The sequence below is a fragment of the Astyanax mexicanus genome, chromosome 24, assembly GCF_023375975.1.
Source record: "Astyanax mexicanus isolate ESR-SI-001 chromosome 24, AstMex3_surface, whole genome shotgun sequence".
NCBI classification, from domain to species: domain Eukaryota; kingdom Metazoa; phylum Chordata; class Actinopteri; order Characiformes; family Acestrorhamphidae; genus Astyanax; species Astyanax mexicanus.
This window is the reverse complement of record NC_064431.1, coordinates 34,042,501-34,057,391: the sequence shown is the minus strand read 5'-3', so window position 1 is coordinate 34,057,391 and position 14,891 is coordinate 34,042,501. Positions and strand designations below refer to the sequence as shown.

Here is a 14,891-nt window from a genome sequence, read left to right as displayed (position 1 = left end):
TACGTACACAAAGGGCACCTCCCAGCCAAGCTGCTGGGGACACAGCGCACAATCCCCATACTGATCGCTGTGGTAATTCACTGGAAGGGCTTATTGAATTACTGGAATGCCGAGCGCCGTCGCCGTCGCTGCCGCCGCCGTCGTGGTAAGGGCTTTCAGACTGCACAATGAGCCCAAGGCCTTGTGTTTGTCAGCATGCTCAGCTCTCCGCCGCCCGGCTATGAAAGGCACGGCGAGTGGTGGCAGACTGCTGAGAAAATCTCTCTAATATCCCCAAATGGCATAATTACTCTTGCATAAATTCAAATGCCTTCCTCCCTTTTCAGTAATTATTTGAGTGTATCTGCATTGGAGGTTACAAAGCCTGTTATCTCTGCTTTTAACCCCGTGTGACATCCTGCAGCTGATTAGCCTGCAAGGAGTTTCTGTTCCAGCCGTCTCAGTGGGCAGCCGGGCTGGATGTGCAGCTGGAGAGAGAGAACTGCAGGCTGAGAGACGCTAAAAACAAAAACCTAAAGAAAGGAATCGGTTTTAACGTTTGCACTTCTTACAATTTCACATTCTGTCTTTTGTTTGGAGCAAAACATTGAGAAACTGAGATAAGGGGTGTGCTTTGTGTGTCCTATGGTACACAATAATATATTCGCAAAACTGTTTTAATATAGTTATCATGAAAATAGTCTGAAATATCGTTTGATTATTTAATACATCCATACCACCCACCCCTACTTGTCATATTTTGTTTATTATTTATGTTGCGATAGGAAAATTTGACTAAAGAAAATTCAGTTCTAATTTACCTTTTAAATAATGCATTTGTGAATTGATACCGATATAATTATCGATATCATTGTGCGTCATCGTGTATTAATGACGTAAATAATAGGTCATGTAGCTTGCCATCAGCTGCCAGAGCACCGAGAGAGCACACACAGTTGGTCTTGCTCTCTCTGGGTGGGTACAGTACAGTAGATGGCGCTCTCTCTTTCCCCTCATCACTCCTAGGGTGATGTGGATCAGCACAAGGCTGCATCTGTGAGCTGATGTATCAGAACCGAGTCGCTGTGCTTTCCTCCGAGCGTTAGTGCTGTGATGTGAAGGTTCGAAGAGAGGTAGAGTCTGACTTCACATGTGTCGTCGGAGGCGTGTGCTAGTCTTCTGGGTGAGATAACCGGTATAGCTAAATTGGGGTGAAATGCAGGATAAAAATTGGAAAAATAAGTTGAAAAATTACAGTAAATATTATTTTCTGCACAGTGTTCAGATTTATAAGCTTGAATTCTGTGCCCAATTCGCTTAATTGCTTTCCTCTTTTTTTTCTTTTTTTTAATGGCCTTCACTTCTTTTCAGAGTCCTGTGGCTTTTCACGTGAACCTGCTATTAGTGCAGTGCCACATTTTATGATTATCAGCTGCCTGGAATCTGAGTGTGCAGCTCTCCGTCTCCCACAGCCTCGGTGGCACTTCGCCGTGATTGGCAGATTAATTATGGAGTACATGCATGCAGTCCCTGCAGACGGCCGGGGTGGGAATCGGCCCTCGCGGAAGGCAATGAGACAGAGAGAGAGTGTGTGTTGAGTGTGTGTGTGTGTGTGTGTGTGTGTGTGTGTATAAGTGTGTGTGTCGTGTGCTCTGAGGACACACCACCCAGGCTGCCAAGCCTTATTACTGCAACACGGTTCCTCCAACAGTTGACATGAAATCCCAGCATATCTGATGTGCCGGCTCTGTGCCGCTCTGAAGCAGCCGGGCCGGTGCTGCCGGAGCCGAGCCTCAGCCGAGCCTCTCGCAGGCCCGATCCGCTCCGAGCCGCTCTGTCAGACGGAGCCTGTAGCTCCGGCCGCTGCAGGCAGTAATAAGCTGAGCGCTGCGCTCGGCGAGCGAGGGGAACCCAGACGTAATTGACACATCCTGAAAACACCAGTAACGACTGGGTTATTAATGTTCTTATCCTGGGGGTGGATTCAGCACAACCATTAAGCCCTTAATGGAGAGGCTGAAGACTGGCATTAAAAGCCTCTGCCGTTTACCTACTGCTGAAGACGAGCCGTGTCATAGAGCGGCTAATGATAGAGGGAATAATATACCGGTTGACCGATGTTAGAGCGAAAAAGGATAGAGAGTGACTAGAGAGACCGATAATAGTGGGGAAAAATGATAGAGCGCTCCCAAATGACCAATGATGGAGCAACCGATAATAGTGACTGAAAATAAAGAGAAAACTATAGAGCGCCCAATGACCTATGATAGAGCAACCGATAATAGAGTGACTGACAATAGAGAGAAAAATTTTAGTGAGCTCAGTAGCCTATGAGAGAATGCCCAACGACCAACAATAGAGTGACGATAATAGAGAACAATTTTAGAGCGCCCAATGACCTATGATAGAGCGATCGATAATAGAGAAAAAATGATAGAGCGCCCAACAACATATGATAGAGCGACCAATAACGGAGCAACCGAGAGTAGAGATAAAAATTATAGAACGCCCAATGACCTGATAGAGCGCCCAAAGACTTATGATAGAGCGCCCAACGGCCAATAATAGAGTGACCAATAATAGAGAGAAAAATTTTAGAGCGCCAAATGACCTGTGATAGAGCGCCCAATGACAATGATAGAGCAGCCGATAATACCTGTGAACGACCAATGATAGAGCAACCAATGATAGTGCGACCAATGATAAAGAGAAAAATTATAGAGCGCCCAACAAACAATGATAGAGCAACCAATGATAATTGCTGTAAATTGTTTTTGTTGGGAACTAGTGCACAACTTGGGTTAATGATAAATTTGCATAAATAAATAGAGCAGAATAAACGTGTTAAAAAGAGCTGTAAGGAAAAATCGTAATAGTAGTATTTTAGTTTGCGATACTTTAGTGATTTTTTTCTCCCATGATTGGTTTAGATGTAAAGATTGATGTCAGAAGTGGTTTATTCGTTGTTCGTTCCCACTGTTCAGATTGGATTGGATAAGAAGTAAACTTTTCTTTTATTCAGATTTAATAAATATTATAATGTATTTTATGCTTTAAGAGTTTTCCATAAAATAGATTTTATCAGTTGCAGTGTATCTAATGGCCTTGCCGACAGTATCACAGTATATGGTAATATGTTAAGCTATAGTGTACACAGCACTAGTGGTGTTGTCATGTTAACAATGACAGCAGTGCTATTTTTGTAGTTTTGTTTTTGTTTTAAAAATAACTCCTCACGCCTCGGGGCTGGAAAAAGTGAGGAGTCTCCTCTGACTGTAGGGCAGGTAAGAGGTTTTCCCACCCCGCCCTGTTGTTCCTGTCCCGCCATCACTAAGACAACACAGGGCCTCCACACAGCGCCGCCGCCGCTGATACGGGAGGTACGGCCGAGTTTCGGTTACGGGAGGAGATGCCAGGAGCTTGTTACTAGGTTACATCACTGTTGTTGTTGTGAGCTGGTGTGCCAGATCTTCAGGCAGTGTGCAGGGATTCACAAAGAGCAGTTCCCCTCTGCAGGAGCCAAGTTACTGTCCTTCACCCGCTCGCTATAGCTCTCTGCAGCACACCGGCCTGCTCACTGATGCACGCTCACTCCTGCTGCAGGCGCAGCACACATGCATACATGCACGTGTTCACCCGAAACTTCAATACTTAGTGTGTGTTGTAGAAATGGGCAGTAATTTAAAAACATTTTTCTCTAAAAAAAAAAAAAAAAAAAAAAAAAAATCAGAGCACTTTAAAAACAAATAAATAAATAAATAAATAAAATTTTTTTGATTTTACCAAATTGAAAACCTCTCAACCTTTCTGCACCAGGAGTAAAGCAGCATAAAGTTATCCAAAAGCAGTGTGTAAGACTGGTGGAGGAGAATATGATGCCAAGATGCATGAAATTAAAACCGTGATTAAAAACCAACCAGGATTATTCCACCAAATATTGATTATTTCTGAACTCTTAAAACTACTTTATGAATATGAACTTGTTTTCTTTGCATTATTTGAGGTCTGAAAGCTCTGCATCTTTTTTGTTATTTCAGACATTTCTCATAAACTTTATGCCACTCCTGGTGAAAAAATTCATGCAGTTCAGTTGTTGTTGTTGTTCAGTGGTTGTTTGATGGTTTGTGATCATCCATCTTCCTCTTGATTATATTCCAGAGGTTTTTAATTGGGTAAAATGAAAGAAACTTTTAAGAGTTCTTTTTTTTTCAAAGTTGTATATATGAGCAATTTAGATTTTTAGTTCTTACATAACAACATTAGTTCATTTATGTGTTAATAAACACCACCACAATTTAAAGTGATGAATGTATTTTTTTTTCATTTTTTTCATTTAATTAATTTATTTTTTAAGAAATCGTAAGCAGCCCCCTTCAACCTTACAGCAGCTTTTTATATTAAACACGATGTAAACATAATATAACTACCTTGTATTTCAGTTAAATATGAGGAAAAGTGTAAAATATGCAAATCACTGCCATATAAATGTTCTTTCTGACAAATTTCTGACAAAATAAATCTCTACTGAGATTCACTCCAGCTTCGATATGTAAATACTTAAAATATTTTATCCCTTTTAGAAACTAAAAACAGTAATTTGATTAACCTCACAGCACTCTCTTGTTATTGAACAGTTAATACGCACTTTTTGGGCTTCATAATAAAAGGCCCTGGTGCAGAAAGTATAAATGAAAAGGTATGTACTAAAGTCAATTATTTGTATTCATTGTATTTTATTTTATTTGGACTTTACTAAATCAACGTTTGATGAAAATATAAACAAATATCTATCAGATCATCGTATTTCAGCTATTAATATAAAACTGTTCGAGTGTAGTTACTTTTTAAGACATATTCTTGTAGTCTAGATCCCAAAATATATTGAATCGTAGTAAAAGCAGGCGAGGTGTGGGATGCCAGCTGCAGGGCATGGGTTGTCAGCACAGGGCAGATGATGCATGAATTCAGCTACACATCAGCGCTGTGAGGTAAAGAAGAATTATCAGATGCATTCCCCCGTTATGAAGTAGCTCTGTTTCCCATGTGTTGTATCAGTAAGCCGTTACATACGGCTGATAGTATCTCCCTTTAGGGTTAGTTCTGGTCGGGCTGTGATGATTAACACGGGGTTTGGCAGGTGCGGTACATCATAGCTTAGCTATGTTACAGTGACTCAGTTTTTCTTTTAGATTCGATAACAATCTTGTTTTCTCTGGGATTTTGCTGTAAGTGACACTCTCGCTTAGCTATCGAAAAATAAAAGCTGAAGTTACTGTGTTACAATGTTGACATTGTGGTAAAGCTGTGTTTTGATGGTCTGCTGTAAATGCTTTTAACGTTTGATGAACCCTAAATATCTTGATCACTTTGGGTCACATTGCAACATTTTATTGTTCTGTGATGTGTGTTGCAATATAAAAAATACAGGAATTTTATTCAGATTTATTCAGACATCAAATAAACAGTATTCCATGGTGTGTGGGCATCTATTATATATGATGACATTTGTAGGTACAGAACCACATAACCAAAATACTCTGTGAAGTATTTAGATACTCTTATCTGGGGAGCTGTTTTTAACTTTCTGAGTTTCTGAGGCTGAAAACTCTGATAAACTTATCCTGTACAACAGAGGAAACTCTTGCTCTTCCGTCTTTTTCTGAGCCAGTCCTGATGAGTGCTAGTTTCATCGTTATAACATTTTTAGTACTTTCAAAGTTCTTGAAATTTAAATCTTTTTAATCTAAAATATCCGAAAACGCTACTCATTTCTGAAGTGTTTAGCCGTCCAACACGTCCATCCGTCTAAATCCGTCTAAATGTTCCTCCGAGGACTGAGCTCGTATAATAATATAATTGTATATTCAATAAATATATATATTCATATTTGTTTTTACAGGTAAACCTAGTTTTCAACCATTTCTTTGCCATCTGTAGCTTGATTTTTAGTAAGGGCGGAAATAAAATCAAAAATCAGATTTTTTGTGAAAAAATCTGAAGATTATTTTTTTTAGGTCGTAAACACTCAGCACTCGTGTGAAAGTTTGGTAAAGCTAGGCGACGTTCACTAGAGGAGAGCAACAGCTGGGAGGTAACATAGTCCTTTAGGTAATGTAGGTAAAGCCTTTTTATTAACATTATTACTCTCTATCTAAATCCTGTATTTTCCCAAAGCAAATAAAAAAAACACACAGAAGTAAAAAGTAAAAATTAATGTTCTGAAGAGCGCCGGCGCTGTTTTCCGGCGCGAGTAAAGCCGTTAAACTGAAGCTCCTCCGTGTGTTTGCTGTGTGTAATCTCCTCCCCGGGGTCTGCTGGCTTCAGTGGGCTGAACCGGCTGACCTCTGTGTTGGAGCTCACCGCCCGCCAGGCCTCTCGCCACCCCGTGCCAGCCGGCACTTGCCCCCGGTGCCCTGCTCCACGGGCCGGGCATCCCCCCGGCCTGTGCCGGGTGCTCTCCGGGCCGAGTAAGGGCAGCGGCGCTAACGAGCGGAGATGCTAACGAGCGGAGATGCTGGCTGTGCTTTAATGCTGGTCTCTGCAGAGGTGCACTAATTAAGATAGCACTGCTCGACTTCAGAGACCTGCCGCTGCATCTGGATCAGTGTGCAGTGGCTGGTCAGATGTAAGGACTTCAGCACCAGCCACAGAACTGTGCCGGGTTTTTAGAACTGACCTCAGACTGTTTTAGTTATAATTAGATGATCATATATAACTGCATGATTTATGATTTTGTAAAAAACTGATATTACTATAGCATGTTACTCTGCATTTTATGTATTGGGTTGGACAATATATTGATATTGTGATAAATCAAATGATTTCGAATGTCTCGTATCAATAAGTGGCGTCAAATATGTGTCAAGTGTGCGATTTTTATTTAATCGACTAATCGGAAAAACAAACATAATCTGCAGATACAGTCGACTACTAAAGTAGTCATTAGTTGCCATACTTTGAAACGTGTATTGTTTCCTGTGTATGATTTTGACTTATTTGACTAATCGAAACAAAAATAATCGTCAGATTAGTCGAGTTGCAGCCATAATATGAAGTAGGTATTATATTGTGTGTGTGATTTTGATTTAATCGACTAATCGGAAAAACAAACATAATCTGCAGATTAGTCGATTACTAAAGTAGTCATTAGGTGCAGCCCTAATATGAAATGTGTATTATATTGTTTGTGTGTGATTTTGATTAAATCGACTAATTGAAAGAAAAATAATCGGCAGATTAGTCATCAGTTGCAGCTCTAATATGAAGTATTTAATTGTGTTAATTTTGTGATTTTGTGTGATTTTTTATGTTGATTTAATTACCAGACACCCAAGGACTTTCATTTTTTCATGGTTATAAATCAGAACGTTTTATTATTTTGTCCTTTTTCAGTATTTCAGGTTTTGAGGCCTGTAGTGTTTTAATCTTTTCTATTTTTTCTGAAACATCTTTAAAAGTAGAGGGTCATGACTAGGGTAGTATAAAATATTAAGGACGAGTAAAGAAATCAGAATTGTATTGATATCGGTATCTAGATATTTCAGACCAATACTTGCTTTTATTTAATGGAATTGAACAGAGCATTTTTTATAATATAAGGACAAAAAATAATCATGACTAATCGGAAAATAATCTGCAGATTAATCGAGTATTAAAATATGCATTAGTGGCAGCTCTAATATGAGGTATGTATTATTTTGTGTGTGATTTTGATTTAATTACCACATGCCCAAGGATTGTCTTTTTCTCAGAACAAAACCTTTTCAGTATTTCAGTTTTGAGGCCTGTAGTGTTTCACCTTTTCCGTCTTTTCTGAAACATCTTTGAAATTAGAGGGTCGTGACTCACCTTTATGAGAATGACGGGGGAAAAATATAACCGGCATCTGTCATAGCAATCTCATTTATCACATTTATTTCAGTGGTGTAACTCAATTTCACATTCACATTCTCGTTCTCGTTCATTCACAGTGTTGTATTGTGCAGGAATGTGAGCGCGAGTGTGTGTCGGGGGTCCCCTGAGGATGGGGAGGTATTTTTACGGCGGGATTGGCGGAATATTACGTGGGATATTCCCTCCCCGCTGGCCGTGTTGTTTTCTGAGAGATAAGAGCTTCTCGTGAGCTGGGTTTTTGATCACGCTGCCTGGCTGTGCTCCTCGTCGTTCCTCTGACGGGCCTCCCGCTCGCTCGGCTGCTATTTTAAGAGAGGATAGGGCACCGTGCCCAAAACACAAGGTTGTTTGTGGGTGTAGGGTGCAGCCACAGGCCGGAGCGATCGGCGGCGGCGGCGGCGCTGGACGTCGTGCTCGGCACCGTGACAATTCCTCGCCTTGTTTACAGCGCAGTCAGAGGAGCACTGAGGCTCTGGAGGAGGAGAAGAGGTGTAGAAGGAAGAAGTGAGGGAATGAAGGAGAGAAAGAGAGGAGGAATGAAGGAGAGGGTTACCACCCTCAGGAGAATAGGAATTCCTCGTGAGCCGTTCCTCCATTTGGCTGGCAGTTGTGAAAACAATTCCCCAGCATTTACTCAGTTTGCGGCTCAGATTACAGCGTGAGTCAGCGTGCTGGAGCGTGCCGAGGGTCGGAGGTAGGCCAGACGGCCTCGCCGCCACCACCGCTGCTGCTGCATAGAGCTGCAAATAATGACTATTATGCTAGTTGATTAATCTGACGATTATTTTTGACGATTAGTTTATTAGTCACGATTATTTTCTTAGTACTTCTTATTGGAAAGGCTCTTGTTGGCTCCATGTAGGTACTTGTGTGTGTTAGGGCTGCAACTAGTGTCTAATTTAGTAGTCAAATTAATCTGATCATTATTTTTTCGATTAGTCGTGATCATTTTTTTTTGTCTAGCCCTCTCTTTGGCTCTTGGTGAGGCTCCCGATAATTTTTCAGGGCCCTTTCTGCAGATTCTGCAGTATATTTTGATAATTTGATGATTGCAACTAATGACTATTTTTGTATTCAAATTATCTTTTAATTATTATTTTGATTAGTCGCGATTATTTTTAAATACTTTATTTCTACATCCTATTTACTCAGTTTGTGGCTCAGATTACAGCGTGAGTCAGCTTGTTGGAGCGTGCCGAGGGTTTGGAGGTAGGCCGGGTGTCGCCGCTGCTGCATAGGGCTGCAACTAATGACTATTTTTCTAGTCGAATAATCTGACGATTATATTTGACGGTTAGTTCACCAGTCACGATTATTTATAATTATTTTGTTTGTACTTCCTATTGGTGAGTGTGCCCTAGGCTCCGTTTAGTTACTTGTGTGTGTTAGGGCTGCAGCTAATGACTATTTTAGTAGTCGATTAATCTGACGATCTTTTCTTTATTAGTTTATTGGTCACGATTATTTGTAATTATCCTTTCTATTGGTGAGTCTCCTGCAGGCTCCATTTAATTACTTGTGTTTCTTAGGGCTGCAACTAGTGTCTAATTTTATAGTCGACTAATCTGATCATTATTTGTTCGATTAGTCGTGATCATTTTTTTGTCTTGTCCTCTCTTTGGCTCTTGGTGACGCTCCCGATAAACTTTCAGGGACCTTTGATTTTGATAGTTTGACTTGTCTATATTAACCAACAAATTGCTACAAAAGTGTATTATAGGAAACATTAATTTGTGCAATCACTACTTCACACAATCTGTTAATGCAATCTAGTCTCCTACTCAGCATATTTCTTTGGTTATTGTTTATTAAGAGCTTTTAAATAAAAATATTGTTTTTTAGGTAGTTTTTGGGTTTTGAAATGTGTAATTCTGGTACTTAAGAAGCTATCAGTACTGTGTTCTGTTTCTGGTGCACATCAGAAATTTCTTGTATGAGTTGTATGAAAGAATGTGTTGTGTTTGCTTAGTGTAAACAGTTCTGTAACAGTGTGATGTAACTGGCTGTACAGTAGGGCATTTGTGTTTGGATTTGTGATTAAAAAAATATTCCAGTGGAAGATAAACATTAATGTGTGTGTAAACGTGCCATTCCTTACGTTCTTTGCATTCCTTTCATTGCGTCACTGTTTTATTTGCTAAAAAGAGACAAGCGTAGTTTTATTATTAGGTGTTATTTAGTAATTAATGATATTGTGGCCGGCGCAGCAAAGCTAATAGAAAAAAAGTGTTTATATGATGCCTCAATAAACTTAAACTTAACCCAATACTTCACAACGAGCTTGGGTTCAAGTCCCTATCTGAGAGGAGTTTCCAAGTATTTCTTGTATCTGCATGGGTTTCCTTCCACAGTCCAAAAACATGCAGATCAGGTAAATTAGATAAGCAGGTAAACTAATGATTATTTTGGTAGTCGACTGATCCGATGATTATTTTTTTGACTAGTAAATTAGTCAATGCAATATATTGTGTTATCAATGATATTGCAATATTTCGTAGGGATGCACCGATTTGGGGAAAAATGTAAATATTTTAGCCTTCTGTTTTTTAGGCTTTATTAAGGGTTTAGAGGTCTGTACTTAAAAATTATTGGTATCAATAACTAGATATTTTGCACTTTTTGCTTTTGTTCTATTTGTACTTCCTATTGGAGACTCGCTCAGGCTCCATATGGATACTTGTTTGTGTTTGTGGTGCTGCAACTGACGAGTATTGTAGTAGTCGACTAATCTGATAATTACATTTTTTTGATTAGTCACGATTATTTGTTTTGTCCTGCCCTTTCTTTGTGCTTCTTAAATCAATTCGATTTGATGTTTACTGCACCTTTACAGATTCTGCAGTACATTTTGATAGTTTGATGTACCTATATTAACCTACAAATTGTATATTAAAAAAGTATATTATAGGAAACATTCACATTATATTCAGGCTGGATGTTATTTTCTTCACACATTCTATTAATACATTTAAGTCTCCTGCTGGACACATTTCTTGGGTTATGGTTTATTAACCCTTCTGTTATGTTATGGGTCAAATTGACCCGTTTTAAAGTTTGGAGATCTAAAACAAAAAATCATAATAACAGTTATAAATTATTTTTTTTCTGTATAAAAAAAACTTCTTCTTCTAACCTTAATTAGTGTAATCAACATTGGTTCTAAAACATGTTTTAATGTTATGTAAAACTATAGTTTTTTGTTTTAAGTTTTAATTAATTTAAGTTAAGTTTTAAATGAATCGTGTAATTCTGATATTTAAGAAGCTGTCAGTACTCTTTTAATGACTGCATATTGCAAACAGAAATAATGCAATACTATATATTGTGATTCTAATATTTTGTCCCACTCCTATTTAACATGTACTCAACATGAATTAACATCTTCCTGTATTTATCTGTGGTTTTCAGGTCTAACTGAGAGCCGTTGAGGCACTCGGGCTCCGACACGCACCTCCTCCGATCTCCATCCGCCCCCCCACCCACGCCCCACCGAGCCGCCGCCATGACCTCGGAGCTGGAGAGCAGTTTGACCTCCATGGACTGGCTGCCGCAGCTGACCATGCGGGCGGCCATCCAGAAGGCAGACGCTCAGAACGCACACGGACCCGGCATGGCCAAGAAGAGCGCCCTGCTGGACCCCAACACCACGCTGGACCAGGAGGAGGTCCAGCAGCACAAGGACGGGAAACCACCGTACAGCTACGCCAGCCTCATCACCTTCGCCATCAACAGCTCGCCAAAGAAGAAGATGACCCTGAGCGAGATCTACCAGTGGATCTGCGATAATTTCCCCTACTACAGGGAGGCGGGCAGCGGCTGGAAGGTAAGACTGGGGGTCTGTGCCGCTGCTGGAGAGGCTCCGGCGTGGGCGTGATGTTTCTGAACCCGTGCTGTGATACCTGCTGATGAGTTACTGGTACTGTGTTGGTGTGACTGATGGTTTTGACTGATTAAGAGTAGCAGCAGAGTTGGGAAAACGTTGCTTTGTCACGGAAACAAAGGTGTAGTGCAGCATTTAAAGCAATTAATCAAATCAAATAAAATCTAACTTATTTATTTATATAATGCTTTTTACAACTGATGATTTTGCACAGCAGCTTTAAAGAAATGCGGTAGCAGGACAGAGAATCAAACAAAACACTGAACAAACAACAGAAAGAAACGCTGGGAGGAACCAAGATTCACATGTGCCTTATACTGTCACATGCACCATCACATGTACCTTATATTATCACATGCACCATCACATGTACCTTATACTATCACATGCACCATCACATGTACCTTATATTATCACATGCACCATCACATGTACCTTATACTATCACATGCACCATCACATGTACCTTGTACTATCACATGCACCATCACATGTACCTTATACTATCACATGCACCATCACATGTACCTTATACTATCACATGCACCATCACATGTACCTTATACTATCACATGCACCATCACATGTACCTTATACTATCACATGCACCATCACATGTACCTTATACTATCACATGCACCATCACATGTACCTTATACTATCACATGTACAATCGCATGTACCTTATACTGTCACATGTACCTTGTACCATCACATGCACCATCACATCATCTTGATGATCTTAAAATGAGAATATTATTGTTTATTGCAGTAATTTCTGGGACGCTATATATATATATATATCATCCACTAAAAAATGTTAGGCACAGGGCTGGATCTGTGATAGACTGTTTTGACTATATCGCCGTAAAGCACTGTTTAATGTAGAAGTAGTAGTAATAATAATAATAATAATAATAATAATAATAATAAATGAAGAATATGTTGGTTATTAGTGTACCTCACACCGCTGCACGCAGCAGACCGCAGCCGATTATTTGTGGTTATTTGCTTTCTGCCCGTCAGACCCATTTGCATGCATGCAGGTGACATTCCCCTCCACTTAAATTCAATCAGCGTACGGAATCAGGCCTGAATTCAGCAGCAGCAGCAGCAGCAGACGGTCGGGGTTAATGTGTGAAATTATTCTCAGCTCCGACGCTGTCGAGACGTTTCTGCTGAGGATTATTCTCCAAACATTCACCAACATCACTTTCATTCCTCCTGCAGGAACAGCACTGTGATCTGTTCATCACCACTAATACCTCCCACCACACAGAGAGAGAGAGAGAGATGCTGATGGAGAGAGAGAAGCTGAGATGATGGAGAGAGAAGCAACAAGGGACAGAAAAATACTGATGGAGAAAGAAAGGGAGAGGTATTGATGAAGAGGGAGAAGGAGAGATACTGATGGAGAGAGTTAGAGATACTGGTTTAGAAAGAAAGGGAGAGACATTAATGGAAAGAGAGAATGAGGCTAGAGAGATACTAACAGAGAGAGGGAGGGAGAGATACTGATGGAGAGAGAGAAGTAGAGACACTGACGAAGAAAACAAGGGATAGGTGGATATGCTGTTGAAGAGAGAAAAGGATGGATACGGATGGAGAGAGGGAGGTATAGAGAGAGATAGTAATGGTGAGAGAAAGAGAGATAGAGGGGGAGAGAGATACAGATAGAGAGATACAAGCATTGAGGGAGAGAGAGAGATACTGATGGAGAGAGAGAGAGTGAAAAAGAGAATGATATAGAGAGAGATATACAGGGATAGAGAGGAGAGAGATAGAGGGAGAGAGATACAAAGATAGAGGGAGAGACATACAGGGAGAGAGAGAGATACAGATGGAGAGAGAGAGAGATACAGATACAGATAAAGTAATATATAGGGATAGAGGGAGAGAAAGATTCTGATGTGGGGAGAGAGATACTGATGGAGGGATAGAGAGAGATACTGATGAAGGGAGAGAGATACTGATGGAGGGAGAGAGAGATACTGATGGAGGGATAGAGGGAGAGAGGGAGATATAGGGATAGAGAGAGAGAGATACTGATGGAGGGATAGAAGGAGAGAGATACTGTTAGAGGAAGGGAGAGAGATACTGTTAGACGGAGAGAGAGAGAGAGAGAGAGAGAGAGAGAGGTACTGATAGAAGGGGAGAGAGAGATACTGATAGAGGGAGAAAGAGAGAGATACTGAGAGAGAGAGAGATGCTGATGGAGGGAAAGAGGTACAGATAAAGATATACAGGGATAGAGTAAGGGAGGGAGATATAGCGATAGAGGGAGAGAGAGAGGTACTGATAGAGAGAGAGAGAGGGAGATATAGGGATAGAGGGAGAGAGAGAGATACTGATAGAGGGAGAGAGAGATACTGATGGAGGGATAGAGGGAGAGAGGGAGATATAGGGATAGAGAGAGATACAGGGATGGAGAGAGAGAGAGATACTGATGGAGGGATAGAAGGAGAGAGATACTGTTAGAGGAAGGGAGATAGATACTGTTAGACGGAGAGAGAGAGAGGTACTGATAGAGGGAGAGAGAGAGAGATACTGAGAGAGAGAGAGATGCTGATGGATGGAGAGAGGTACAGATAAAGATATACAGGGATAGAGTAAGGGAGGGAGATATAGCGATAGAGGGAGAGAGAGAGGTACTGATAGAGGGAGAGAGAGATGCTGATGGAGGGAGAGAGAGATACTGATAGAGGGAGAGAGAGAGAGAGGGAGACATAGGGAGAGAGGGAGGGGGAAATGGAGGATGTTGTTGAGACAGAAGTGTGAGCAGGGAGAGTGTTGATATTCAGAGAGCAGAACGAGCCGCAGACAGAATCTCCTATTCATGGATTGTATTATTCATGCCAGATGCCTGGATACAGGTCCATTATGTGCGCGGGAGCGGTTGCTGTGTCATCATCTCAAGGAGCATATGATCTACAGAGATGAAGCCGGGCTGATTGCCTTTTAAAGAGCGGAGATGGAAATTGATATTAGAATGAGCTTTCCAATCAGCTGACATTTATTGCCGATAGAATTGGTACCGCGGCTTTATTGCGGTCGAGACGAGATGTATGCGGTTCATATCCGTCAGCGACGCGCCGCTCTCTCACTCGCTCGTGTTTTCACCCTCCTCTCCTCTTTTCTC

The 14,891-nt window shown here is 40.8% G+C and overlaps 1 protein-coding gene and 1 long non-coding RNA gene across 2 annotated transcripts in view; one reads left to right on the top strand and one right to left on the bottom strand.

Moving 5' to 3' along the window:
* The window catches only part of foxj3 (forkhead box J3), a 155,435-nt gene that overhangs the window by 36,936 nt on the left and 103,608 nt on the right, over nucleotides 1–14,891 (top strand). The window contains exon 2 of the mRNA XM_022682452.2: nucleotides 11,281–11,695. Coding sequence (XP_022538173.2) covers nucleotides 11,375–11,695 — 321 coding nt within the window. The 5' untranslated portion in view covers nucleotides 11,281–11,374. The remainder of the gene's footprint in view (nucleotides 1–11,280; nucleotides 11,696–14,891) is intronic.
* LOC125787508 (uncharacterized) overlaps nucleotides 1–14,891 on the bottom strand; it is an 87,028-nt gene that overhangs the window by 48,403 nt on the left and 23,734 nt on the right. The window lies entirely within an intron of this gene.